This window comes from Barbus barbus, assembly GCF_936440315.1.
Source record: "Barbus barbus genome assembly, chromosome: 14".
NCBI lineage: Eukaryota > Metazoa > Chordata > Actinopteri > Cypriniformes > Cyprinidae > Barbus > Barbus barbus.
Window position 1 is genome coordinate 19,404,893 of NC_136742.1, and position 25,724 is coordinate 19,430,616.

At 36.9% G+C, this 25,724-nt stretch overlaps 1 protein-coding gene across 1 annotated transcript in view; it reads right to left on the bottom strand.

The window, feature by feature from the left end:
• Positions 1–25,724, bottom strand: part of LOC306880365 (ryanodine receptor 3-like) — a gene marked incomplete at its 5' end in the record, with an annotated part of 98,693 nt that overhangs the window by 53,507 nt on the left and 19,462 nt on the right. Inside the window, 29 exons of the mRNA XM_079433861.1 lie at positions 427–586; positions 753–913; positions 1,017–1,244; positions 1,335–1,543; positions 1,793–1,967; positions 2,213–2,415; positions 2,519–2,663; positions 2,818–2,977; positions 3,086–3,169; positions 3,487–3,590; positions 4,958–5,062; positions 5,762–5,978; positions 6,374–6,566; positions 6,750–6,991; positions 7,492–7,625; positions 8,646–8,764; positions 10,590–10,685; positions 12,175–12,310; positions 12,395–12,575; positions 12,768–12,889; positions 14,012–14,206; positions 15,954–16,110; positions 16,436–16,510; positions 16,581–16,674; positions 16,776–16,875; positions 18,398–18,510; positions 19,100–19,178; positions 19,539–19,613; positions 23,746–23,844. Coding sequence (XP_079289987.1) covers positions 427–586; positions 753–913; positions 1,017–1,244; positions 1,335–1,543; positions 1,793–1,967; positions 2,213–2,415; positions 2,519–2,663; positions 2,818–2,977; positions 3,086–3,169; positions 3,487–3,590; positions 4,958–5,062; positions 5,762–5,978; positions 6,374–6,566; positions 6,750–6,991; positions 7,492–7,625; positions 8,646–8,764; positions 10,590–10,685; positions 12,175–12,310; positions 12,395–12,575; positions 12,768–12,889; positions 14,012–14,206; positions 15,954–16,110; positions 16,436–16,510; positions 16,581–16,674; positions 16,776–16,875; positions 18,398–18,510; positions 19,100–19,178; positions 19,539–19,613; positions 23,746–23,844 — 4,161 coding nt within the window. The remainder of the gene's footprint in view (positions 1–426; positions 587–752; positions 914–1,016; positions 1,245–1,334; positions 1,544–1,792; positions 1,968–2,212; positions 2,416–2,518; positions 2,664–2,817; positions 2,978–3,085; positions 3,170–3,486; positions 3,591–4,957; positions 5,063–5,761; positions 5,979–6,373; positions 6,567–6,749; positions 6,992–7,491; positions 7,626–8,645; positions 8,765–10,589; positions 10,686–12,174; positions 12,311–12,394; positions 12,576–12,767; positions 12,890–14,011; positions 14,207–15,953; positions 16,111–16,435; positions 16,511–16,580; positions 16,675–16,775; positions 16,876–18,397; positions 18,511–19,099; positions 19,179–19,538; positions 19,614–23,745; positions 23,845–25,724) is intronic.

Sequence of the window (25,724 nt, forward strand, 5' to 3'; positions counted from 1 at the left end):
TTCCATTGGCTGCAGTCTGCTCTTGATGGCCAATCAAAGACGGCATTGCCCAGCAAACCATAGACACAAATATCCCGCTACATTTTGTTGAGTCTGCACTGCACTACGGTTTATGCAGAACTGGGATCGCTTTTGTAGCCTTTTGAATGGATATAATATAGAAATCATTTTAATTTTCAAATAAATCTAACCAGTTGGAAATGAAACGCCGTCCCCCCTCGAAATTCACTCCCCGGACCCCCCCCCCCCCCCCCCCCCCCATTTCCACCACTGAGTATAAATACAAGTAGTCCGCGTCCGCGCTGTCTGTGTACGCGGCCGGATTGCACACGCGGAAAGTATAACACAGGCTTAAGCCCTGGATGTTATTTACATCTAGCAATGTTGTTGTGTCCTATTTTGTTAAAGGTTAGGAGTTGAGATTACCTGGTATGCAGTAGGCAGATCTCTACCATTGGCAGTGAATGTGACCAGGCCTGAGGCCAGATCTATGGAGCAGCCAATCTCCAGATCAGTGTTACTACGGCCTGTGGAGCTGCTGACAACATCCCCAGTGCAGACCATGTAACAATTACTCCTCCTCACACTGATTTAAAGAGATGACAAAAAGACAAGATTCAATCAAGAGAAATTTCCAATATGTCTGGGATATATTTTGGAGTAGAGTGAAAATAGCTGTGTGAAAACAACAGTAGTCTGAAATGGTAGGGATTCTTTTGGAAGTGTGAACCAGTCTTTTGAAGTCTTCTGACCTCTCGTGAACACGTCCTCGCTCGTCTCCCAGCGTTACAGTGACGGTGCGAACCGTGCTGAGGCTGAAGTGTTTGCTGTAGTAGTGGTAATCTGGTGTCACCCAGCCCACCCAAACGAATGATGGATCTTGTCCAGCAAACACTCTCACAGAGTAGAAGTACTTAAGAATAAAATGAGTACAACAATAAGGTTATTTTATTATTGTATAAGTAAACACTGGTTAGCATTAACAAGGTCAAGGTATTAAGAGTTATAGTTTTTACCTTTGTAATGTCGCCATAAGCAATCTTGCCTCCATCGTCCTTCTTGGCTCTTTGGTCCTCAGCGATCACCTCATTGATATCAGTGATCTTCCGAGGACCAGAGTGGAACTCAACAGGCATGCTTAGACGACAACAGACCATGTCGTCATTGCTGGTCTGGGTCCCATATGTTTTGTGTGTCACCTTTAGACATGGAGGTGTGTCCACAGTCCCATCAATTCTAGTAACCTAAATACAAAAAAGGGATGCAGTTTAAAAAATCCACCCCAGTATTTTCTAAAAGATTAATAGGATATAATTCAAAACATCTATATGTACCTCAATATGGGGGTGGTCCTCTGGTACATTAACAAATGTAGGCAGGCGTTTGCTGAACCACATGGTGACCTCTCGATTCATGTTCACAGCAAAGGGTTCAAAGCCCTCCTGAAGGCCACACATAGTGTAGTACTTAAAAGTACTAGCATCTTTTCCTAAATTCATGCGGCCAATTTGGGAAAGACCCAGGCTGCACACTGGGATGAATCCTATGGTGACAATGGTCAGTGTTTATCAATTTGTTCAATACATGCTTGAATAAAAATTAGCTGTATAACCCAGTATTTTTTGCATGTTTTTTATTTATGCTTGAACAAAAATTTTGGTCTGAAATTTGATGACCATTTACTTCAATAAAAAAATGAATGCCCTATTTCTTTCATTCTGATAAAATGTGATTTGCCTATATACGATATTTTACATATGCTTTATGTTTGTGATAGTTATTGTCTGTTTACCATCTTCAGTTTCAAAGTCAGCAAAGCAGAGCTCAGATCCCTTGTTGGTGATTATGATCTCTCCATTCAGGGTGAATATCATGGATTTGTCCTCCATGTTGATCATGCAGCCCACCACATCTCCTTTATTCCACGTCCTCCCAAAGAAATGACTGCCCATATGAACCCGGCGGCCCTGGGAGCGATTTTTAGATTAGAACAAAACCAATTAAATCATGTATCATCGCTTATCTTAAATAATATTAGCAAACATTATTAGGTAATCTTGTGATAGAATGTAAAATCTTACTGCATTTAGATTAATCGGAATATACTTCTGTTTTGTTCTATACATTTTGAATGTATTTACTGACTAAAAATACCTTGTACCAGCATAAAACAAAAATAAAACAGACCAATGTGACAGTATCAGATAATCACCTTATAGCCATCAAATACGAAGGACTGGTCATCTAGTCCCAGTTCCATATCAGGTCTGCATCCAGGCCGTGCCCAACCCACCCGCATGTCACCTCCAGTGAGTGCCTCAAACTCAAAATACCACTTCCCTGTCTTTACCGCGTAGGTCTTCTCCACACGGAAGAGACGGATGGATTCAATGCCCTCCTTCTCTACGTGAGCAGCTACAGAATGGAGAAATGAGTGAAATCTTAGGAAAGGGAACCGTGTATATATATATATATATATATATAGTCACTGAGTGTAGAGTAAACCATTAAAACTCACTTTCCTGATCAGGTGGGTCTATGAAATATCCATATCCAACCAGAGTACGGATGGCCTCTCGAAGACTGTCTCTGTTTGATTTCTTTGTGCGTTCATCCAATAAAGCATATGGCACCAGCCGTGGATTACGACGGTTTTTCAAATCCTTCGAATAAAATGCAAAAGAGATGATGCTACACAACTTTATGGAAAAGGTAAGGGTGTTAATTTTCCTGTTTTTACTATAATTCTTAATGCACTTCAGGGAAACGGACAGATCCAATGTCATATCTAATGAATATTGAACAGGACATAGTTACCTGCTGAATACCATAGGTCCATCCTTGTTTAATGCGATCTTTGGCCCAAACATTATGAGCATTTTCAGCCAGTTTATCAACTAGAACCTCTTGACCAGGTGTCAGTTTCACATCAGAAAGGTCCAGTGGTGTAGGTTTATAACCATTTGCCATCATGTAGCTTTAATAAAGAGGATATAAATGAGAAAAGAATTAGGATAGAAAAGGCCAAACATTTTTAAAACAGAAATATTTTTGTTTTTGTGTTCAATATGTGTGTTGGTTTTACTTCTTGGGGAGTTTCATTTTTTTCAGGTCGTCTTCAGCATTTATATTGACTTGTGCAACATGGCATCCCAAAGCAAGCAGGGTCCTGAAAGAGAATAACTTTCAGAAAACTGAGGAAATGATCAGCAAAACAATCTGGCCAGTATTTTATGAAAGATGCAAATCAAAGCGTCAAAGACAAGCAATGCATTACAATATTTATCAAAAGAAATGAATCTGTTCAACACCTCATTGAGTTTTTCATTCTAAATACTGCCGAGTCTAGAGGGTCTATTGGGATTAAATGAATTTTGCAGCCACAGCTTATCAATATTTACTGACATATGTTTAATTACCATAAGCATTTTAATAATAATCGCCTTATCCACAGCCTTTTATGCAAGTCATTGCGGTAATACTCACTTCAAAGTTTCAGCTGACATTTGCAGGTTATAATTCTTTTCTGTTTCTGGCAGTTTAGAGAAGTCAACAAGACAAGGGTGCTGTCTCTTGTTGTCATCTCGGACCTGAAAAATAGCAAATATTATCAAGTTATCTGTAAATCAGTGTAAACTAAATAGCAAACTGCAATAAATTCTACAGAAGTATATATATATATATAGATAGATAGATAGAAGTAAAAACATTCACAGATATGTAATCTTTAATATTATTATTCTGTACTTCTGATTCCAGAAGGCTGATTCCAACTTTTTACATAAGTTCATGTCTGATATACCGTATACCACCATTCAAAAGTTTGAAGAACAGTAAGATTTAAAAAAAAATCTAGTGAGTACTTTTAATCAGCAATGATGCATTAAACTGATCAAAGTTGACAGCAAAGACATTTATGTTTTCTAAAAGATTTACATTTTGAATTAATGCTGTTCTTTTAAACTCTAAGAATCCTGAAAAAAAAGTATCACAGTCTAAACTGAAAGGTAAAACAGCATGTTTTTGGCATTGGCATTAATAAGAAATGTTTCTTGAGCACCAAATCCACATAAGAATGCTTTTCAAATTACATTTTAAAAAGTACATTTTCCTTTAACTGTTTCTTCCTTTAAGCATTTCTACTTAGAACTATTTCTGGACAGTTATTTGATTAATTACCAAGTGAAATAATTAATCAGTGCAGTGACAGGAATGAATCAGCAAGAGCAGTGGTATGATTTAAGTCAGACACTCCGAAGCGAATACCGCTCTTTAATTCATGACCCATAAAGCTCTTTAGATTGATGTGATGCGAGAGAGAAGGCTAAAGCATTTAGGATTGAATAATGGTGGTAGAATGAAAGTAGAGTTTTGCTTGCCAAGCTAATCTTGTCCTGTAACCCCACATGCTAACAACAATGCCACCTTGAGCCAGCCAAGTCTTATTAAAATCTGATTATAAGAGACCAGCTGGGTCTCTGAAATATTTGTTCTTAATAAATGAATTAAGGGAACACTCAACCATAATTCATTCTTCTGGCAAGCTCTTGGACAGCATGCTGCTCATTAAGGTTGTCTTAACTACTGTGATACTGCAAAGCTCTGTCATCAGAATGCTTTTCCATTGTGCTTGGCAATTTCTGGAGTTGCTCTCATGTAGTGATCAATGGAAGGCATAAAACCAGATCAAAGTAGTTTCCTTTTGCCCTTACTATCTGAAAATGAGATCTGTATCCCCATCTGCTGTGTTGCTGCTTGGCATGCTTAAATATTCATTTAAGCTGCAGCCAAGGACTCTCAATTATCCTCCTCTGGGTTCCTCCAGTAGTTTAAGTCTCACAGAAGAAATTATCCTGATATCAGTGCTTGTGTCATACAGAGACGATCGTGTTTCTGCTGAGAAATTCTGTTCATGCTGTTTAGTATTTTTATAGTGTCCCCATAAATGTTTTCCTACCTTGCCATACATCCACCCAAGCTCTATTTTGTTCATGCCCCAGAGTTCATGGATGTTCTCAGCTAACTTGTCCCGCACATTTTCAAGATGTGGAGGCAGGACAATCTGGATCACAAGACAACAGAATAAGAACAACAAATGCAAAGCATCATGTGTCATTTAACATTTGAACGGCATAAATCAAATAACTGAAAAATAATTATTACAAATAGTAAACAACATAAAAAATATTACTTTTGTAATATATATATATATATATATATATATATATATATATATATATATATATATATATATATATATAAAATAATATTTAAAATTATTATTTATACTTGTGTATATATAAGTATAAAAAATATTTTAAATGATATATATATATATTTATTATAAATAATTATAATTAATATATAAATAATATTATTATTTTATAGTACAGCAGTATACTATAGCCATATCGCAATCTTTGATTAATCTTGGATTAATTATGCTGCCATGGCAATATAAGAATTATTACTTTTGTAATATTTCATTGTAAAATAAAAAACTAGTTTTTAATAATAGTAGTAACAATAACAACAACAATTATTATTATTATTATTATTTAAAAAGGTAAACAAAATAATAAATAATATTTGTCAAATAATAATTATTATTGTAATAATAATAATAATAATATTAATTATTCTTATTCTTATTATTAATCTTGGATTAATTATGCTGCCATGGCCATGCATGCCAATTTGAGAACAGGTAGAATAGAGGGTAAAAACATGGTGAATTACTCAGTTACTGATATCATCTCACCTGGCTGGTGTCAACAGGAACAGGAATGAAGGAAGCCTGAGACAGGAACTTTGTGGTGCCCAGCAGATCTCTCACTCCCTCAAGGTCTCTTTTATACTCCTTCACAGGCTCCACACGCATCTTTTCTTTAGGGAGCAGGGCTTCATAACATGGTGCATAGCCTGCTGGAGGGAGGAACTTAAAATCTCCATGGCGTCCACCCAACAAGAAACGGACCCTTGAGGAAAAAAAACATGAAGGCGGCATTCAAACTCATGATCAATTACTTGATTAATCCTAATAGCAACACTGGGTTGTCCAAAAAAATGTCTTGGTGCTACTTAATTTGTTTGGAGTTGGTTGAGAAGTCAAGTGAGTAATGGTCTGTCTCTGTTGATTGAACAAAGTGGTTTAGGGCGGATACAGTGCAAAAGAAGAAAGGGTTAATTTGTCACATAGCACAACTCCTGTATAATCACTGCAGAAGTGCTACGCTGAACGTTGAACGATTGCTACAGGATGTTCTCTTCATTAATATCAAAATGTATGTATGCTAAATCTAACCATATTCCTTCTTACTATTTATGTAAAACTCTTACTCAGTGCAGGGTACTTTATATTAGAGAAACTCACTTGACCCCTGCAGAGAAACTGACGACGGGAAAGAAGAAGCCATCTACGTTGAAGTCTTCAAACATGCCTTGAACGGGCTGACCATTAATTCGGAAAGACATGCTAGGGGCTCCAAGATCCAGACAGCAGCTCACAACATCGTCTGAATTCAGCAAGTGCTGGTTAATTGAGGCCACGGCCCGTGGGATTCGCCCTGTCAGACGTGAAGAGAATAACAATTTAGTAGATTTTTGTGAATACTACTGTCAAACAAGAGTATCAGAAATTCAAATAAAGTGATTCAAAAGGATTCAAATAAAGTCATGTTCATATATTTTTCATAGTGTCATATTAGATCAGGCAATGAGGAACATGGGTAAAACAGCCTTAAAAGTACCTGACCACAGATGAAGCCCATCAAAACCATAGGAGTAAAGATCGTCACCCACACCATTTCCTCCCCAGCCCTCTCCACCCCCAGGATAGGGGGCGTAGCCTTTGGTGGTGGCCCAGCCAACACGAAGGTGGGTGGGCTCACTGGTCACATAGTGGTCTACTTGATCGATGATCAGCTCAAAGTACCATTTCTTATACTGTGCCGAGCCCTCACTCATGCCCAGGAAGATGTTGGGTCTCATACTGTAAATAAACACAGAGATCACATTGGAATTACAGAAAAAAATACATTCAATTAATTCTCAAAATAAATGCATACAATTATTAGCAAGTTAGCACAAAGAAAATTCCATTAAGAAGGTTGTAGGTTGACAATGACAGTTAGGTTCAAGTTTATTTTCTTAATTTTATTTGCATTTGTTTTGTGGTGTAGTAAAATTATCTAGTGTAAACATCTGTTAAAAAAAACAAAAGGTCTGTACTCTGATGGCAAATACTTTTAGTTTTTGAGTCTGCATGAAATCAAACTTGACACTATTTTCTTTATTAGTGTTTTCTTTGTCTATTATTGTAATAATATTTCACAATATTACTGTTTTCACTCCACTTTTTTAATCAAATAAATGCTACCTTGATTAGCATAAGAGACTATTTCACAAACAACTTACCAGCCCCAAACTTTTGAACAGTAGTGTACTTTTATTGAAAAACAAACCTTCTGAAAATTGTGTGTGTGTATCTACCTTTGGACATCATTGACCAATCGTGTCTGGAGCAGCAGGTCTCTCCTGGGAAGCAGGTGGTCACAGATAAAGTTCTGATTGGCTCTCACAGCCACACCATTGCAGACACACAGGGAACAGAGAACATCTAGAATCTGCAAGGGAGTATGGAAGACATTTTAACAATGTAGTTGTTTATTGCTTTAAACTCATTTTATACTGCACATTTTACCTACGTGCAAATTTATAGTCTTATGCCTGTATATTCTCAAGTGCATACTTGAGTGTGTTTGCTAGCATAACATGCTGTGCAGCTCCTAGAATGTATTTACGAGGTTTACATGACCCACATTTTATAAGACAGAGGAATTCTCAAGTCAAGTAGCAAGGGTCTACACCAGTAGACACCTGCCCCTTGTTAAAATGTCTGAATGTTTGCACCACTAAAACTAGGGTGACACCATGTGTCCTCTTTTTCCCAGACATGTCCTGGCCGGGATTTCAAAACTGCTTAAAATGTCCAGGTTTTTCTGAAAAAAATTATAATAGGAAAACTAAGCCAAACCTGGGTCATTAAGGGCAGTTTAGCAATTTCGTTAAGGACATGTCTGGGAAGAAGAGGAATGGTCATACTACCTAAATCCCTTGTGAAGTATAAGCAAATTTTTAATTATATGAAGTTAGAGTACCTTTTGATCAATTTAATTTTCCTGACCTCAAACATTTGAGAGGTAAAGACATTTATAATGTTACAAAAAAATATTTTTCTGGAATGATGATCTTGGGACATTGACGAATGGAGTAAAGGCTGCTGGTTGCTTTACTACCACAGAAAGAATTAAGATTTAAAATATATTAAAATAGAAAACAGTTTTACTGTATTTGTGATAAAATAAAGGCACCTTTGGTGAGCATAAGAGACTTGTTTCAAAAACATTAAAAATCTCACCAACCGTTTAGTTTTGAATGGTAGTTTATATCTCCCCATAATACAGAAATATACAGATTTACTCTACATTTTAGAACTAGAACATTTCAGCTCTTCATATAATATTTATAGTATTCAGGGTGGCAGGTATTAGTTTCCATCTTAAGTCTCTGGATGGTCAGCAATATCCTTTATATTCCACACTCATCTGTGTTTGTGCGTGTGTGTAGAAACAGCTAATGCTGACCTTGTGGTTGCGTCCATGCTTGTACAGCAGAGAAATAATGGATTTGATGTGGGCCTTCTGGATGATGTTCAGAGATTCTGGACTCTCGATTAAGATACAGTGAAGCACCTCTAAAATACCTGTATAGAATTGCTTTATTAATATTGCATCACAGTAAACGCAAGGAATGATAAAGGCATTACAGGTACATCTAAAAAAATTAGAATATCATGAAAGTTCATTTTTTCTTGTAATTTATTTCAAAAAGTGAAACTTTCATATATTTTAGATTCATTACATATAAAGTAAAACATTTCAAAAGTTGTTTGTTTTAATTTTGATGATTAGAGCTTACAGCTCATGAAATTCAAAAATCAGTATCTCAAAATATTAGAATATTTATATTTGAGTTTCAATTAATGACCAGCCCTACGGTATAAATTCCGGGTATCTCTTGTTCTTTGAAACCACAATAATGGGGAAGACTGCTGACTTGGCAATGATCCAGAAGACAAACATTGACGCCCTCGACTAAGAGGGTAAGTCACAGAGGGTCATTACTGAAAGGTGTGGCTGTTTACAGAGTGCTGTATCAAAGCATATTAAATGCAAAGTTGACTGGAAAGAAGAATTTGGGTAGGAAAAGGTGCACAAGCAACAGGGATGACCGCAAGCTTGAGAATACTGTCAAGCAAAGCTGATTCAAACACTTGTGAGAGCTTCACAAGGAGTGGACTGAATCTGGAGTCAGTGCATCAAGAGTCACCACGCTCAGACGTCTTCAGGAAAAGGGCTACCAAGCCACTTCTGAACCAGAGACAACTTCAGAAGCGTCTTACCTGGGCTGTGGAGAAAAAGAACTGGACTGTTGCTCTCCAAAGTCTTCTTTTCAGAAGAAAGTAAATTTTGCATTTCATTTGGAAATCAAGGTCCCAGAGTCTGGAGGAAGAGTGGAGAGGCACAGAATCCATGTTGCTTGAAGTCCAGTGTGAAGTTTCCACAGTCAGTGATGATTTGGGCTGTCATGTCATCTGCTAGTTTTGGTCCACTGTGTTTTCTGAAGTCCACAGTCAACGCAGCCATCTACCAGAAAATTTTGGAGCACTTCATGCTTCCTTCTGCTGACAAGCTTTATGGAGATGCTGATTTCATTTTCCAGCAGGACTTGGCACCTGCCCACACTGCCAAATGTACCAAAAGCTGGTTCAATGGCCATGGTGTTACTGTGCTTGATTAGCCAGCAAACTCACCTGACCTGAACCCCATTAGGAATCTATGGGGTATTGTCAAGAGGAAGATGAGAGACACCAGACCCAACAATGCAGTTGACCTGAAGGCCGCTATCAAAGCAACCTGGGCTTCCATTACACCTGAGCAGTGCCACAGGCTGATTGCCTCCATGCCACGTCACATTGATGCAGTAATTCATGCAAAAGGAGGCCCAACCAAGTATTGAGTGCATAGAAATGAACATACTTTTCAGAAGCGTGACATTTCTGTTTAAAATATCCTTTATTGATCTTATGTAATATTCTAATTTTCTGAGACACTGAATTTTGGGTTTTCATTTGGGTAAGCCATAATCATCAAAATTTCAAGAAATAAAGGCTTGAAATATTTCACTCTGTGTAATGAATCTATATAATATATGGGTTTCACTTTCTGAAATGAGTGACAAAAAATATTGACCTTTTTCACGATATTCTAATTTGAGATATTTTTGTATATAATCAGATAGCAGAGAGTTAAGCAAATTACTATAGATTTTTTAATGAAAATTATCTACTGTTCCTATGCATCTGTAATACTGCTGTGACACGGAGCTTGAGCTAAAATCATTGATCTGTGCAGATGCTGATGGTTGATCACTCAGTTTATGTCTACGCAAGACAGACTGGTTAATGTATAAAACCTCTGTAATCAGTGCTAATATATGTGTCCGACTTGACGTATAGTGGTATTTACCTGATGAGGACTCCAATCGCTCTAGCTTGCTGACCAGCCAATCCAGCTTGCGAGAGAACTGTGTGCAGTTGGTCCTGTTGCCTCGAATCAGAGCGGCTAATGGACAAAAATCAATGGCAATAAGCTCAGTGTGAGGTATGAAAGAATAACTGTGTAACATTAACACCTGCAAATCCCTTTCGCTATCCTTCAAACAAGGTTTCCCACCAAAGTAGTGATATTCTGAAATGAATGCACCTCCGGTTTGAGTAAAATACTAAATGGAAGTAATCTTAAACTAGAGTGTATTTCCCAGAGAGCAATCAATCAAACTCAAGCCCAGAGCTAAATGCACATTGTGGAGAGATTGTCTAGGCAGTTTTGAAGCCCAAACACCCCAAAAAGAGCTGTTTTCTGAGGCAGCAAATGCATCCGCATGGAGATGTTAAAAACTGTCTGTTGTCACCAGCATAATGTATCATGCTACTGTTGCCAGACACACTCAGCACGGCACCTCTCGAGGGTGACCTCAACGACTCTGAGCAGGCAAAATTCAGAACAAGCCAGTCAAGGTGAACCGAGAAGAGCCTTCACGCTCACTGGATCCTTATGCGATGTTAACATTTCAAACAAAATTCAAACGCTAAATAGAGTCCAAAAAAAACTTGATCCTGTTCCATCGCCCCAAAGCCAATGTGAATGGGTCTGTGCTACAACAAGCCTACAATAGCAAATATATCAGAAATACCCACTCATGATTTTTACATCTCTAACAACTGGCTAAATGGGACTGCAGAGGATGTCAAGAACATAAAGAACCAGATTTACTAAAAAGGGCAAATTAGTGTTAGAGCGCAATTCCATATAATCCTGACAGTACTATTTTTAACGCCAAAAGACGGTTTGGCTACCGCAATCTGGCCCTAAACATCATCACGTCAAACGGGAAAACTAATCTACACTTTTACAGCCTTATAATTATGCATTCTAGCAAACTATTCTAAAAAAAATCTCAAGCCACTAGATTTTAAAATAGCGTTGTCACAAACTTAATGTTGGGGACATTAAAATAATGCATATGCGGTAGTTTGTTTATAGCCTAACTTTAGCTTTTTACTTCTAGTATTTAGGCTTTAAAGGTCAAGTGTTCATTTGCGAAGATTATCTTGATCACCAAAACAAGATAGAAATAAACGTTTTTTACACACAGAGTTTATTTTCTGCAATAATCCAAAAGCCAATGAAAAAATTATTGTATTGACTTTTTGACAAGGGAACTAGGATGATGCTAACTATTGTGTTGGTCTCTGCAGCACTCTATAGAAGTAGTATTAAAAAATGCTTCAGGAGAAAATTTGAAACGGTAGCAGAAAGGAAATGGTCATAAGATTTCTAAAATAATTTTGCTTCGATCTGAACTTTTAATATCTTGAACAAGGTCCTCTTTTTCTAACTGTAGGTTTGCCCTTCATAAATCTGGGAGTCAACAACAAGGTGATAAAAGAGAATAGAATTGCTGTTTAACTGCCTCTAATAACTGTCATGTTTCTCCATCATCACCCTCGGTGAACAGCTGAAGGCTGCGGACGTGTGATTGAATTCTTACCCAGAAGCTCATAGAGGAGATTGAGAATGTCCTTCCAGGCCTCTCCGGCCTCCTCGCCTGCTAACTCCTCGAACTCAGCAGCACTGTTGTACACATTTAGACGATCGATGCAGTGCGAGACCAGGGTTAGCATTCCCTAAAATAATCATAATAAGTGTCAGCCTGTACATTTGTATGAATTATTATGAGTCCAATATGACACATTTCAGTTGTATTTAACCTCTTCTTTGAAGAGATCTTGGCGCTTGATGAGAGATCGGAGCTGCCTCTGTTTCTCCTCATGTTCGAGCTCAGAGTCAGGCTGCTGGAAGTACACGATGAGGTCGTTTAGTGTCTGCAGCACTTCACACACAGGCAGTGTCACCTCTGTAGTTTTCTCCCCATTCAAACCATCCAGACCCCTGAGACAAAGAAAGTAATATTAAAAATAGAAATATTTATTGCAATAATTATTTAATGCTTAAATATTTTAATACTAAACATAAGAAATTTAATAATGCACTAGTCTTGCAGTGTTCTTGTTCCAAATGGCACTCATTTATGATGGGACGAAAGTTTATATTGTACTAGGCTGCATTTGAGGTCTGCTGTACCTGATGAACTGAGTGAAGAGGCGAGTGGTATTACGAATGATGCGAGCCGCCCGGGACTCCTCGTGCTGGCAAAGCTGCAGAGTCAGCCCGTCATCCATATGGCCCTCAAGAGACAGGACAGCCTGCACACATCGTAAATGTAAATTAACAGCTGACTTGGAACTGATCTCAAACCATTAAACATTTTTTTTCCTTAATGAAATCTGACCTGGATACTATTGCAGAATCTGAATAAATTTTTTATTTTACCTTGTAATATTTTTTATGTTTTAATTCAGTCGTGCATCCCAGATTTTAAATTTGGACCCAGAATTTTTTACACCACAATATATCAGATTATGCAGGTCACTCGATCCATCACCAATGTTGCTATAATACACTACTGTTCAAAAGTCGATAATATTTTTTAAAATGTCATGTCAATGTCATATTTATTTGAAAAAATATTTTGCTAAAATAGTAATATTATGAGATATCACAAATTAAAATTGTTTTTATTTTATACTTAATCTAATTCACTCCTATGATGGAAAAGCTGAATTTTCAGCAGCCTTCAGTGTCACACGATCCTTCAGAAAATACTCTAATATGCTGATTTAATGCTCAAGAAACATTTCTTATTATTAACAATTTTGAAAATATTGCTTAATGTTTTGTGATTAATGCACATCCTAAAAGTGTCCTTGTCAACGCTTGCTGTATTTATCAGTTCTTTTCTACAGCAATTGGACGGATTTTCTTGGGGTTTTATCTTCAACTTGGCACCTCCTCCTGACATGAATGGCAGAGTCTGTCCAGCAGACTTCATAAGCTACAAAAAATGAAAGAGTGGTTCAATATTTTCAAAGTGAAAATCGAATCAAGTGTCACCAAAGTTACGACTTTGGCTCCCTGGGCTGTGCGTTAAGGTGGCATGCTTTTTCTGGCCTTTAGCCCAGAGTTAAGCTGCATACCACAGCGCTGGAAAGATGTGCAGTCCATGTGAACGTGTAATCCTGACCACTCCCCAAAAACACACTGTCACCATGCCTACCTCATTATCACATTTAAACCATGGCCTCATATATCCTACACTCTACACAGAAGCCACTGCGGTTAAGCTTGAGCCAACATTAGACCATCCTGTGAGCCCCATAATCTTTAATGGGATCATAATTTACAGCACATGATGTCATTAAAGATGTACGTGCCATTCAAAGTTGTTTTAATCATGTAATCGTGACCACAAGGGCACTATCTCTTACCCTTCTCTTCAGTGGTCCCAGGCGAGAAGATTTGGCATCAGGCGCCTGGTAGGACAACCACAGGCCCGTGGACACATGCATGATGAAGCAGACCGAATCGCCATATTTGATCTCTGCGACCCCCATACCATCAATATCACGCTTTGGGCCGGAGTCAATCTTTTCCTGCAAAGGGAAAGGCAAATTAAATGAGTCCTGCCATTGCTGTGCCAACTATTGTCATTTGTTTAGTTTGGACAGTCACAGTCAAAAATTTTGTGAGCCTATTTTAAGTGTTATTGAGATCACATAGACAGTAGGACAGCTGGGTTTGTGACTTCTCGGCTTGTTGCAGCAGAGGAAGGCTAATGAAACTCCAACATACAGTAATAATGCACTGAAGATTAGTAATTGGGAAACAGATGTAGCAATTACAGGGTCTAAGCACTGACTAGCAGGGCTACAATCTAATTAAGCCAATTTGTCCAACAGCTGATGCGATGTAACTCTGAAAGTCATTGATTCATCCGATTTACTTATTTTTTTATTCAATTTAAGGAATGTTACTGGTTCAGTACTAGTTAAGCTGAGTCATAATGTTGATTAGTGTAAAAAAAAAAAAAAAGGAAAATAAAAATCAGGATGAGGCATTTACAGTGGACATTTTTGGGGGGAATTTAACAATAAAAATGTGAAGCTTACACTAGTGAAAAATAAATACACTAAAATGTTTCTGAAATACATTCATTTTATGCTAAGTATACTACAAATACATTTACATGTACATATTTATTTACTTTACCAAAAGTACAATTGCAGGGTATTTTTATACAGGTCCTTCTCAAAAAATTAGCATATTGTGATAAAGTTCATTATTTTCTGTAATGTACTGATAAACATTAGACTTTCATATATTTTAGATTCATTACAACACAACTGAAGTAGTACAAGCCTTTTATTGTTTTAATATTGATGATTTTGGCATACAGCTCATGAAAACCCAAAATTCCTATCTCAAAAAATTAGCAAAAAAAAAATATTTTATTGGTCGGATGAAATATGCTAATTTTTTGAGATAGGAATTTTGGGTTTTCATGAGCTGTATGCCAAAATCATCAATATTAAAACAATAAAAGGCTCCAACTACTTCAGTTGTGTTGTAATGAATCTAAAATATATGAAAGTCTAATGTTTATCAGTACATTACAGAAAATAATTAACTTTATCACAATATGCTAATTTTTTGAGAAGGACCTGTATACTAAGCTGGTATACTTCAACAACTGGAACAACTAATTTTGTGCTTAATGCACTTTAATTGTGCGGAAGTAGTGCTGAGGTCCAACTATATATACACTAGTATAAACATATATAATTAAATATACTTATACAAGTATATTTGATTGTGCTAAGTGGAACTAAGTATAATTCAGGTACACTTTAAATAGCTTGGATTATTTTATTCAAAGATCAGACAATCCAAATTCAAAACACATTACATTACAGTTACATTAAAACACATTTTAGGCTTAATAAAAAGAAATATACATTGTACACAAGTAGCACTCCAAATAAAGTTTTTTAGTTATAATTTAATTTTTTGCAGTAATTTGAGCAATTTGTCAGTAAATATGTTAATAGATTTGAACTATACTTAGTATGAAATAAATGTATTTTATATTTATTACATTTTACTAGGGTATAATTTTATAAAATAGTCAAACTGGATGCAACTTTATACAAAAAACGCAAGAATTGTTTTAATACTAAATTCGTGTTAACACATACACTATATTGTGTCTTGAAACAGTGGGTACTTTAACGTTTACCAATGGCCCATTCACTTCGATGTAATCCAATCAAAATAAGTTTTGGTAATCAACATTATGCTGAAAATGCTGTCGGTTGAGTTTAACTTCTATTTTTTTAATCTATGGACAACTTTAAATTAAATGGATCAAACCTTGCTTGACCGGAAACAGAAGGCTGTTGCGGTGGTGTCAGACTTCTCTCTGTCCAGCAGTATCAGACCATTGTCCACTGTGTGGCCCAGGTAGTGACCGGTGGAGAGATGGCGGAGGCGGAAGGGCTGACCCCATCTGATGTGACTCCCGCTCCAGCTACAATTCAAGAAAAAGACTACCCTGTGAATATGCATCTTTTTCATTTTCCATACAATCCATTATGAGTTGTTAACCATTTTAATGCTTAATCAATCGATAGGCCTTTGCAGAAGATTAGGAAATTTTTCGATTTTCTAACAGTCATGGATTTGATGCACTGCTTACTGACCTGACTTTGAACTACCCTTTTGGGCATAATTGGAAAAGACAGAGGAGGAACAACAAGTCTGGGTAATCAAAAATTTACTGCAGTTCACTGCAACCCAAAGGGTGTGTGTTTGTGTGCATGCACAAAAGTAAGTAAGTAAGTGTTTGATTTCACCTTATCCGAAGAGGCTCCAGTCTCCATAAAGACCTGGCCTTGGACCCTCCTTTGCCGGTCTCATAGTTCACCACTCTATAGGAAATAATGTCATAATGTCATGTCAGAGCAATAGATCGACAGATCGACAGATCGATAGATTCACCTCTGTTGCTCTTGGCTTTGCTCGGATCCTGGTATGGTGAGGCTCTCGTCGTGCCCATGGAACAAGCGTGTCACATGCCCACCCAGAAGAAATCCTACAGAGGCAAGGGAACAGTGAGACAATTCCTAACATCAATTGTGCTCTTAACACTAGTAAAGCAAGACAAAAGTAATACATTTAGATTTTTGAACTCACCCACTACCATGTTGCTTCTGGAGCAGGTAGGCTGAACGTTCCACAGTGTTTGCATAAATGAAGCATCCACTTGAATACTTCCATTGGAGATGGAGAGGTGCTACAAAAGAGGGAAAGACAAGTGTTTTACCAAACTACCTATGCATGTGTGTTTTGCTTGAATAAACTTGTAGAATCTAAAAAAAAGAGGAAGGCAGTGAGTGAGGGAGACAGAGAGAAAGAGATATAGCAAAGGAGAACAGGAAAAGAGATACTGGCATGTGGCCTTGATGCTGCCAGCCTGTCTGTGTTGTCAGCAGATGAGTTACAAATCTGTTTTTAAAAGATTACTGTCTAGAAAACACAAACAGCGACTGTCTTTCCCAGGACTACAAACACTAACTCTGCATAAGCAGCTCTGCAATCCGTTCCAAGAGACTTCAGTTAATTCATAGCTGGAACAAAAACAATGCAACTGACCTAAACAAACTGGGATTCTGTTATTCTGTTATCTGAATTATACAATGACTCTCAGGGGTATGAACTATTTCTGAGGAATTTTTAAAGGACTTATGTAATGTGTCAAATTATATTCGTTGAAATGTACACTACCGTTCAAAGTTTGAGTAAGATTTTTTTAAAGAAATTTAATACTTTTATTCAGCAAGGCTGCATTTAATTGATCAAAAGAGACAGTAAAGACATTTACAGTGCTATCAATATTTCTATTTCAAATAAACTGTACGTTTGAACTTTTTATTCATCAATAAGGGTTTCCAAATAAAATATTAAGCAGCACAACTGTTTTCAACATTAATAATAATATGTTTTTTGAGCAGAAAATCAGCATTTTAGAATTAATTCTGAAGGACCGTGTGACACTAAAGACTGGAGTAAAGGATGCTGAATATTCAGCTTTAACATTACTTTATTAGGGGATTTAGACCCCCCAAGTTACTCATAATTTGCACCTGGTCAGTCAAATATAATCCTATATTTCTGAAACGTCTGCCTTTTTGTCTCTCAGTGCGTCCATTCTCCTCCTGTACATCTAGAGGAACTCAGCACTCTGTTGGAAGGCCGAGCACGTCACCATGACAACTTACTTGATTATACCTGATGGTCTCCCTCTGTATGAAAGAGGTATATTAACTGTCAGCACATCTGTCGTAGCCGTCTTGCCAGGCACAAATGAAATGAGAAATTATGGAAGAACTTTTCTTTTTCGTTTATTTTTTTCTAGAGACCAAGTTACCATTTGCATTAATGTTAAAAGTTTATCTGAGAAATTTTAAACGATGGCTGTGGGGGCCTGAATTCATTAAAGGAATAGATTAGCCAAAATTTTCCACACAATGGCAATTTGTAAGGACTACACCTGTCAAGCTCCCAAAAGGATGAAAAGCCCATTAAACATTAATAAACAACATTAAAAATTAACTAACCATTTGTCAATTCTAGATAAGAGAAATTCAGTCTGTTACTTACACAAAACTATTGTAAGACTTCAGAAGACTTGAATATACTGTAGCACATGAGTTGGATGGACTGTTTATACTGTGTTTTAGTGGAGCTTGAAAGACATGTTTACTATGACTTGGTATTGTATGGAAATTTCTGCATTGCACACGCCAGGTACTCACCAGGTACCTCTCAGAGGACACGCTGACCAAGATGAGGTCATCTCCAATGCGCACTTTCTCACCCTCTGACCTCTGCTTGGATGCCGGGTGAATTGTCCACCAACAAGCTTCCCCTTTAATAGTACAAATCATCAGTTAGAGGAAACTGATCAGATGTAAATAACAGGTTATCAATGTCCTACAGCTGTCAATAATTCAATCGACCTTTGACCTTGATGAACTGAGATCACCTATAAGACCTTTCTGGTGTTTACAAACTTAGATGTTGATACTGATATTCATGTTCCTCTATTCTGAGTGACACAATACACAAAAATAGTAAGATATCTATGTTTAATTTTGGATCTCTTCTCAAAGCTTGGGAAGTAGTCCTAGCACTGCATCTGTTACCTATGGTTCTAATGTCAATCACAGCCGGAAATAGGCCTGAAAGGGATAATTCATTAAAAAATGAAGCCCACCTATAAAGTGCATTGCCTATTTTAAATATGATGTTGTTCAGTTATGTTATTGTTAACTTATTTTTTGTTAATTGGTCAAATAAATCTACATTAAAATACACTGAAGATTAAGTACTAAAATGACTAAAACTGAAATAAAAAGGAAGCTAATAGAAATATATATATATATATATATATATATATATATATTTATTTATTTTTTGTTTTCAAAAATATTAATAAAAAATACTGATGTGGTTACCAGTTGAATCCTCTTGAAGGCCAACATCAAAAGATAGTTTGTCTGTCAGAGACCTGGAAGTCTTTAGGCATGTGAGATACTTTGGGAAAACAAAGAAACAAATGTAAAGTGTTATTATTAAGTGTTAATAAAATCATGAAAAATAAGGTTCCCATACACTGCAGCACTGCATCACGGGTAAAGACCCCCAGAAGACCATGTTCAGTAAGCTTCAAGCTTTATAGTTAATGTTTATCGATAATATAAACACATCATTTTCCCATTAAAACATAAGCCATCCTGTCATTCGTGATGTCAAAGCATTTTCACTTCTCCCCATCTACCCTCAATATACTGTAGGGAGCCACTGATCATGAAGTTGATGTGTGTGAGTCGTAAGCTGTGACAGGCTGCCTAATCCTTCTCCCCACTGGCTTCAATTTGTGTGGCCCATTCTCACCATTCCACTGAAGGAATGCCTAAGGAGGATGGCGTGACCGTAGAGCAGTGTCCGATGTCCACCTCCCTGTGCTGCCTACAGAAGAGAGAGTAAAATGCTGTTAGCAACTCAAGGCAAGGGTTCAGAGACGTGGACAGAACGCTCACTGTTAAAATAAAGAGTCACTGAATCAGAAACATCGGCACTGGGAAGTACATGCTAGACGGATGTTAAAGGAAATTTCTCGTTCAGTTGTTTGAACGAGAACAAAATTTCGTTGTGGTACCGTAGATGAGGAAATGTTAGGAGTGTGTGGAAAAAAAGGTCCACAAGAAAGAGAGGAACATATTAAATATATACTTACCCGTCTTATAAGCCTCTGAGTGCATAGGGAAAAAAAATGTTTCTCTTAATTAAAAAATATATTTATAATGTAGAACCTCAGGTAAAGTCTGCAGCTGGTGATACGGTTCACAAATCTTTCATGATCAACCATAATAATTACTGCCACATTTGACCACAATATCTGACTGTTTCATCTGAACTCCTCACCGAGAGTCCAAAAACTAATGACTTTGACAAAGAGGAAAGTTGAAACTTGTGTTCCCTACTCCCAGCTGTTGCTGTAAGAGTATGCCTGCTGTCTTGCTGAAACATCAGATGATAAACAACAGTCCTTGGCTGAGTCACTGTGATACTGCACGGTTAAGAAACTGCCACTTCTAGACAGTTTCAAGTTGACAGCCTACTAAAAATGGTAAGATCTCTGGACTGCTGATAAAAAAAAAAAAGATCCCAAAGAAACCATCCTGATGTATAAAAAAAAAAAAAAAATGAACATATACTACCATTCAAAAGTTTGGGGTCAGTATGGTTTTTTAATGTTTTTGAAACAAGGCTCTCATTTTCACTAAAGCTGCATTTATTTGATCACAAATACAGCAATGATACGGCAAAATTGTGAAATATTATTACAATTTATTACAAAATAACTTTTATTTGAATATATATTTTTAACCGTAATTTATTTCTGTGATGCCAAGATGAATGTTGAAATCAAAGTTGAAAATTTTTCAGAATTAAATTTTTCAGAAGTCCATTTTGATCTGACTTTAAACATTTGAAAGGTAGTATATAGTTCCAAAAGTAGCACGGTATACTACGTCTGACCTAAAAAAAAAAGCAAAACATCAAAAGAAGAAACCAAAAATTCAAAAAGAAAAATTCAAGAAACATTCATTCTGGAATCAGCATTCCAGATCATTTCCTCGTCATTGGTACTCCTGAAATTTGAGAGTGTTAGAGTCCAAATGCAAGAAGAAACAAACTACAAATAATCAACACAAAAAAGGCATTAAACAGTGAATTCATTAAATAAATGACACACATCCAGAGGGATTTTTACAGTGAGGTACTGTATGGTATGCAACTCTGCTGCATAATACTTCTCCAACAGAATTCATTCTTTCCTAGACATTAATGTTAGCACAACAGATACACGGCACCGACTCAATAAAATATATGCTGTGACAATCTCATTTCAAAATGCTGCAGTAAAAAAAATAAACATGAAATAAAATATTGAGCATGCCATTTTGTGCTGAAGGGAGGGCAAATAAAGCATCAAATGGCCCTGTGCAGAACATGCTTAGCCAGTAGATTTTATTCTGGGAATTGCATAATTCAGGGCCACTAGGTTCTAGGTTTGACAAGTTAATTCAACTTTTTGGGCTACAGGAACATTTTCACACTCTCAATCATAACATAAAAATGGAGAGAGGGAGACAAGCCTGAGATAAAGGAGAGAGACCTTGATTCTCTTACAGGGTTAGCATTGTGAACTGTATTAGTTGGGTTATGCCATGACTGAGTTACGGCATAAAAATCCAGTTTGGTTAAAGAAGTGGTTGGGATGCTTAAAAAAGGAGCAGTAGGTATAATTATGTAAGTAAAATATATATATATTTTTTACATAATTCAGATTGACATTCATGCATACACTTTGGTCAACAAATTGTGAACATACCCATTGCTCATGATCAGGATTCTTGCAACGATGAACAAAGATACAGATATGATTAAAAAGGCATTTGGAAAGCCCTCGCCACTTTAGCACATTCAATTCATTATGTCTCACCAAATAAATTAATTAAACATACTCTTGCTACTGTTTTTAGAAACAAAAATCAAACATTTATATTGGTTCAATACTAGATATAATGAACTGAATGATGCCAAATGATGAGGCAACCCATGAGCAAAAACACTTGAAATAACTTCAATAAAATGTATATTGTGCAGTGCATTATTAAAAAATTATGAATCAGAAGATTATGAAATATAATTTTTTTTATTTCACCTTCTACAGGGGACTGAAACCATAATAGACATGGAGCGGTATAATCAGTCTATGCAAAGCAGAAGGTGAGGTACCATACTATCATAGACATTAAAAAGATGACAATATTTTATCCATTTATGACAATACATACCTCACCTGCATTTGTTAGTAAGTAGATGTTTAAATAATTAAGGGATAGTGGATTTGCATTACTATCATGTTGAAAATCTAAAGCAATTATGGCATCTGAGGAATAACATCCAATTCATAAAGCTCTCCAAATCAGATCTGCCAGTGTGAATTCTAGTTTTCTAATATCAGTGTCATCATTCTTGATTACTTACCCTTGGTCATATAGAATGCAGAAGAACTACGGTCAATGGAGTAGTTCTGACCATATATACAGGGGTGTGAAAAAGTGTTGGCCCCCTTCCTGATTTTTATTTTTTTGCATGTTTGTCACACTTTAATGTTTCAGATCATCAAACAAATTTAAATATTAAATCAAAGATAACACAAGTAAACACAACATGCAGTTTTTGAATGAAGTTTTTTATTATGAAGGGAAAACAAAATCCAAACCCACATGACCCTGTGTGAAAAAGTGCTTGCCCCCTAAACCTAATAACTGGTTGGGCCACCCTTAGCAGCAACAACTGCAATCAAGCGTTTGCGATAACTTGCAATGAGTCTGTTACAGCGCTGTGGAGGAATTTTGGGCCATTCATCTTGGCAGAATTGTTGTAATTCAGCCACATTGGAGGGTTTTCGAGCATGAACTGCCTTTTTAAGGTCATGCCACAGCATCTCAATAGGATTCAGGTCAGGACTTTGACTAGGCCCCTCCAAAGTCTTCATTTTGTTTTTCTTCAGTCATTCAGAGGTGGATTTGCTGGTGTGTTTCTGATCATTGTCCCGCTGGAGAACCCAAGTTCGCTTCAGCTTGAGGTCACGAACAGATGGCCGGACATTGTCCTTCAGGATTTTTTGGTAGACAGCTGAATTCATGGTTCCATTTATCACAGCGAGTCTTCCAGGTCCTGAAGCAGCAAAACAGCCCCAGACCATCACACTACCACCACCATATTTTACTGTTGGTATGATGTTCTTTTTCTGAAATGCTGTGTTACTTTTACGCCAGATGTAATGGGACACACACCTTCTAAAAAGTTCAACTTTTGTCTCGTCAGTCCACAGAGTATTTTCCCAAAAGTCTTGGGGATCATCAAGATGTTTTCTGGCAAAACTGAGATGAGCCTTTATGTTCTTTTTGCTCAGCAGCGGTTTTCGTCTTGGAACTCTGCCATGCAGGCCATTTTTGCCCAGTCTCTTTCTTATGGTGGAGTCATGAACACTGACCTTAACTGAGGCAAGTGAGGCCTGCAGTTCTTTAGATGTTGTTGTGGGGTCTTTTGTGACCTCTTGGATGAGTCGTCGCTGCGCTCTTGGGGTAATTTTGGTCGGCCGGCCACTCCTGGGAAGGTTCACCACTGTTCCATGGCAAACAGTTGTTCACACAGGGCCATGTGGGTTTGGATTTTGTTTTCCCTTCATTAAAAACTGCATGTTGTGTTTACTTGTGTTATCTCTGATTAATATTTAAATTTGTTTGATGATCTGAAACATTAAAACATGCAATAAAATGAAAAATCAGGAAGGGGGCCAACACTTTTCCACACCACTGTACATATATATACATATATATATATATATATATATATATATATATATATATATATATATACTGTCTTTCCATGACAGTGCACCATTATATTTCCCTACTGACATTGAAATGCACTCAAAAGTGAAAGGCTTTAAAGTATTCTTATTAGAAAGGTCCGATATATTCAGTATAGTAACTGTAATGACTGCGATTTGTTTACTTACCCCTTCACCGTTCTGCCCGGCGAGCATCTCTTGCAGAGCCCGCACTGAGAGTGACTGCTCCAGCACAAAGTTACAGATACATAAGTCAGGAGGAAAATACTGTGGAGAGAAAGAGAGATATTGTGGGTGTAGTTGCTTAATTGTTTTTTGATTATGGATGAAATTAAGATAATTGGTAGAGTGTTTGTTTACATATTAAAGCCCTTCATTAGTCCCAAATAGATGTTCTGTTTTCGATATGTGTTCATTAGGATTAGCTTGAGAGGCCAGTAAGGATTAACATTAGCAAGTGGTGAGCTCCACCTTTGGTCTAGAGAAGTCTTCTCCCACCCTGCATCTGTTTATCAGGCTGCTATTTAAAGCCCCTCGACTGTCTGGTTCAGCTATCCAGAGAAAGGGACCATTCTAGAGTTCTGAATTAACTAGAGTCTGAATTATGTACAGTCTTACTGAGTGTATACTTTAAAAGCATTTTCCTACTAACAGCTTCCTTTGTGTTGAGAAATAAGAGAAATCAGCCATGACTTATGGTGACCAGTGCCCTTTCAGGTTTTAATATGACATGTGAGTGGGGAGAATGTGCTAAGTAGAGTGACAGATGCCTCTGGGTCATCTGCAGCCATAAAATACAACGAGAAAATACTATATTATGAAGTATTATGTCTCAGTCAGGTTAAAAATCCCTCTACGCAACTCCACTTGAAGGAATGTAACTCACACATTGTGATACCCTAGAAATTATTTTTATACATATTTTATCATTTTTAATAAGTTATATATATATGGTATTAGTAATACATATAATCTGTACTAAAATGTAACTTTATATAAATACGTATATATAAAACGGTAATATACTAGTAATATTATTATAATATTATATAATATAAATTATAATATTATTAAATAATTATAAAATGTATTATTTTATTGTAGAACTAATATCTATCTATATATATATATATATATATATATATATATATATATATATATATATATATATATATGTAAGGAATAATTGACGACGGGCCGTTGAATTATTAGAAAAATAATGCACACCCGAGGTGGTGATGCGGCCACGACGCGAAGCGGAGTGGCCGTTACACCTCGGGTGTGCATTATTTTTCTAATAATTCAACGGTCCGGAGTCAATTATTCCGCTTATACTACGGTTGCCACACCTCAAGACATCGATCAGATTATATATTTCAAGGGATTCGTCCGGTTTTTCTACTTAAATCGCTATTGTGAGTAGGATTATTTCTTCCGCATCTCATCCAACGACTCTTTTGCTAGTTCCAAAACGTCATTTTAAAGCTGGCAATGGAGGCTTGAGCCGTTGATAGCAGACTAATGCAGTTAATAATGAAGTTATTAGAAAGAGAGCGAGAGAGACAGAGACACAGAGAAAGAGAAACAGAGAGAGAGAGAGAGAGAGAGAGAGAGAGCTTGTATGAATTAGGCTACCTCTGTGTGTCCCTCAACAGTGTTCTGAAGCACCGTCTCTAAACTGTAAGTCTGCTTTAAGATGCAGCGCTGTTATTACCTCGCTAGTGAGAAATGTCATGTGTAGCCTTTAAGTTGCTACACTAGGCTAACTGATAAAATCGTCAGGGCAGCGCTGACAACGATGCGAAGTGATATGGAACTGTAATGCGGTCAAGAAAGCTGCCTGGAACTACGTTCGCCGTGCGTTTCCCTGAAAATAATTGCACACCTCAGAACGTTCGTCAGCCAATCAGATTCAAGCATTCAACGGCCCCGTAGTATAAATATATATATGATACATGTACGTACGTGTGTGTGTGTGTGTGATATAATTTATATATCGTAAAAGCCACATTGAGCACATAATTTGCCCCTATATGAAAACTGCACACATGAGACTCAACAATAAAAACTAAAAATGACCTTGATTATGACCCATATATATGAACCCTATCCTCTATATATGCGTTTCACATAGGGGTGTGCGATAT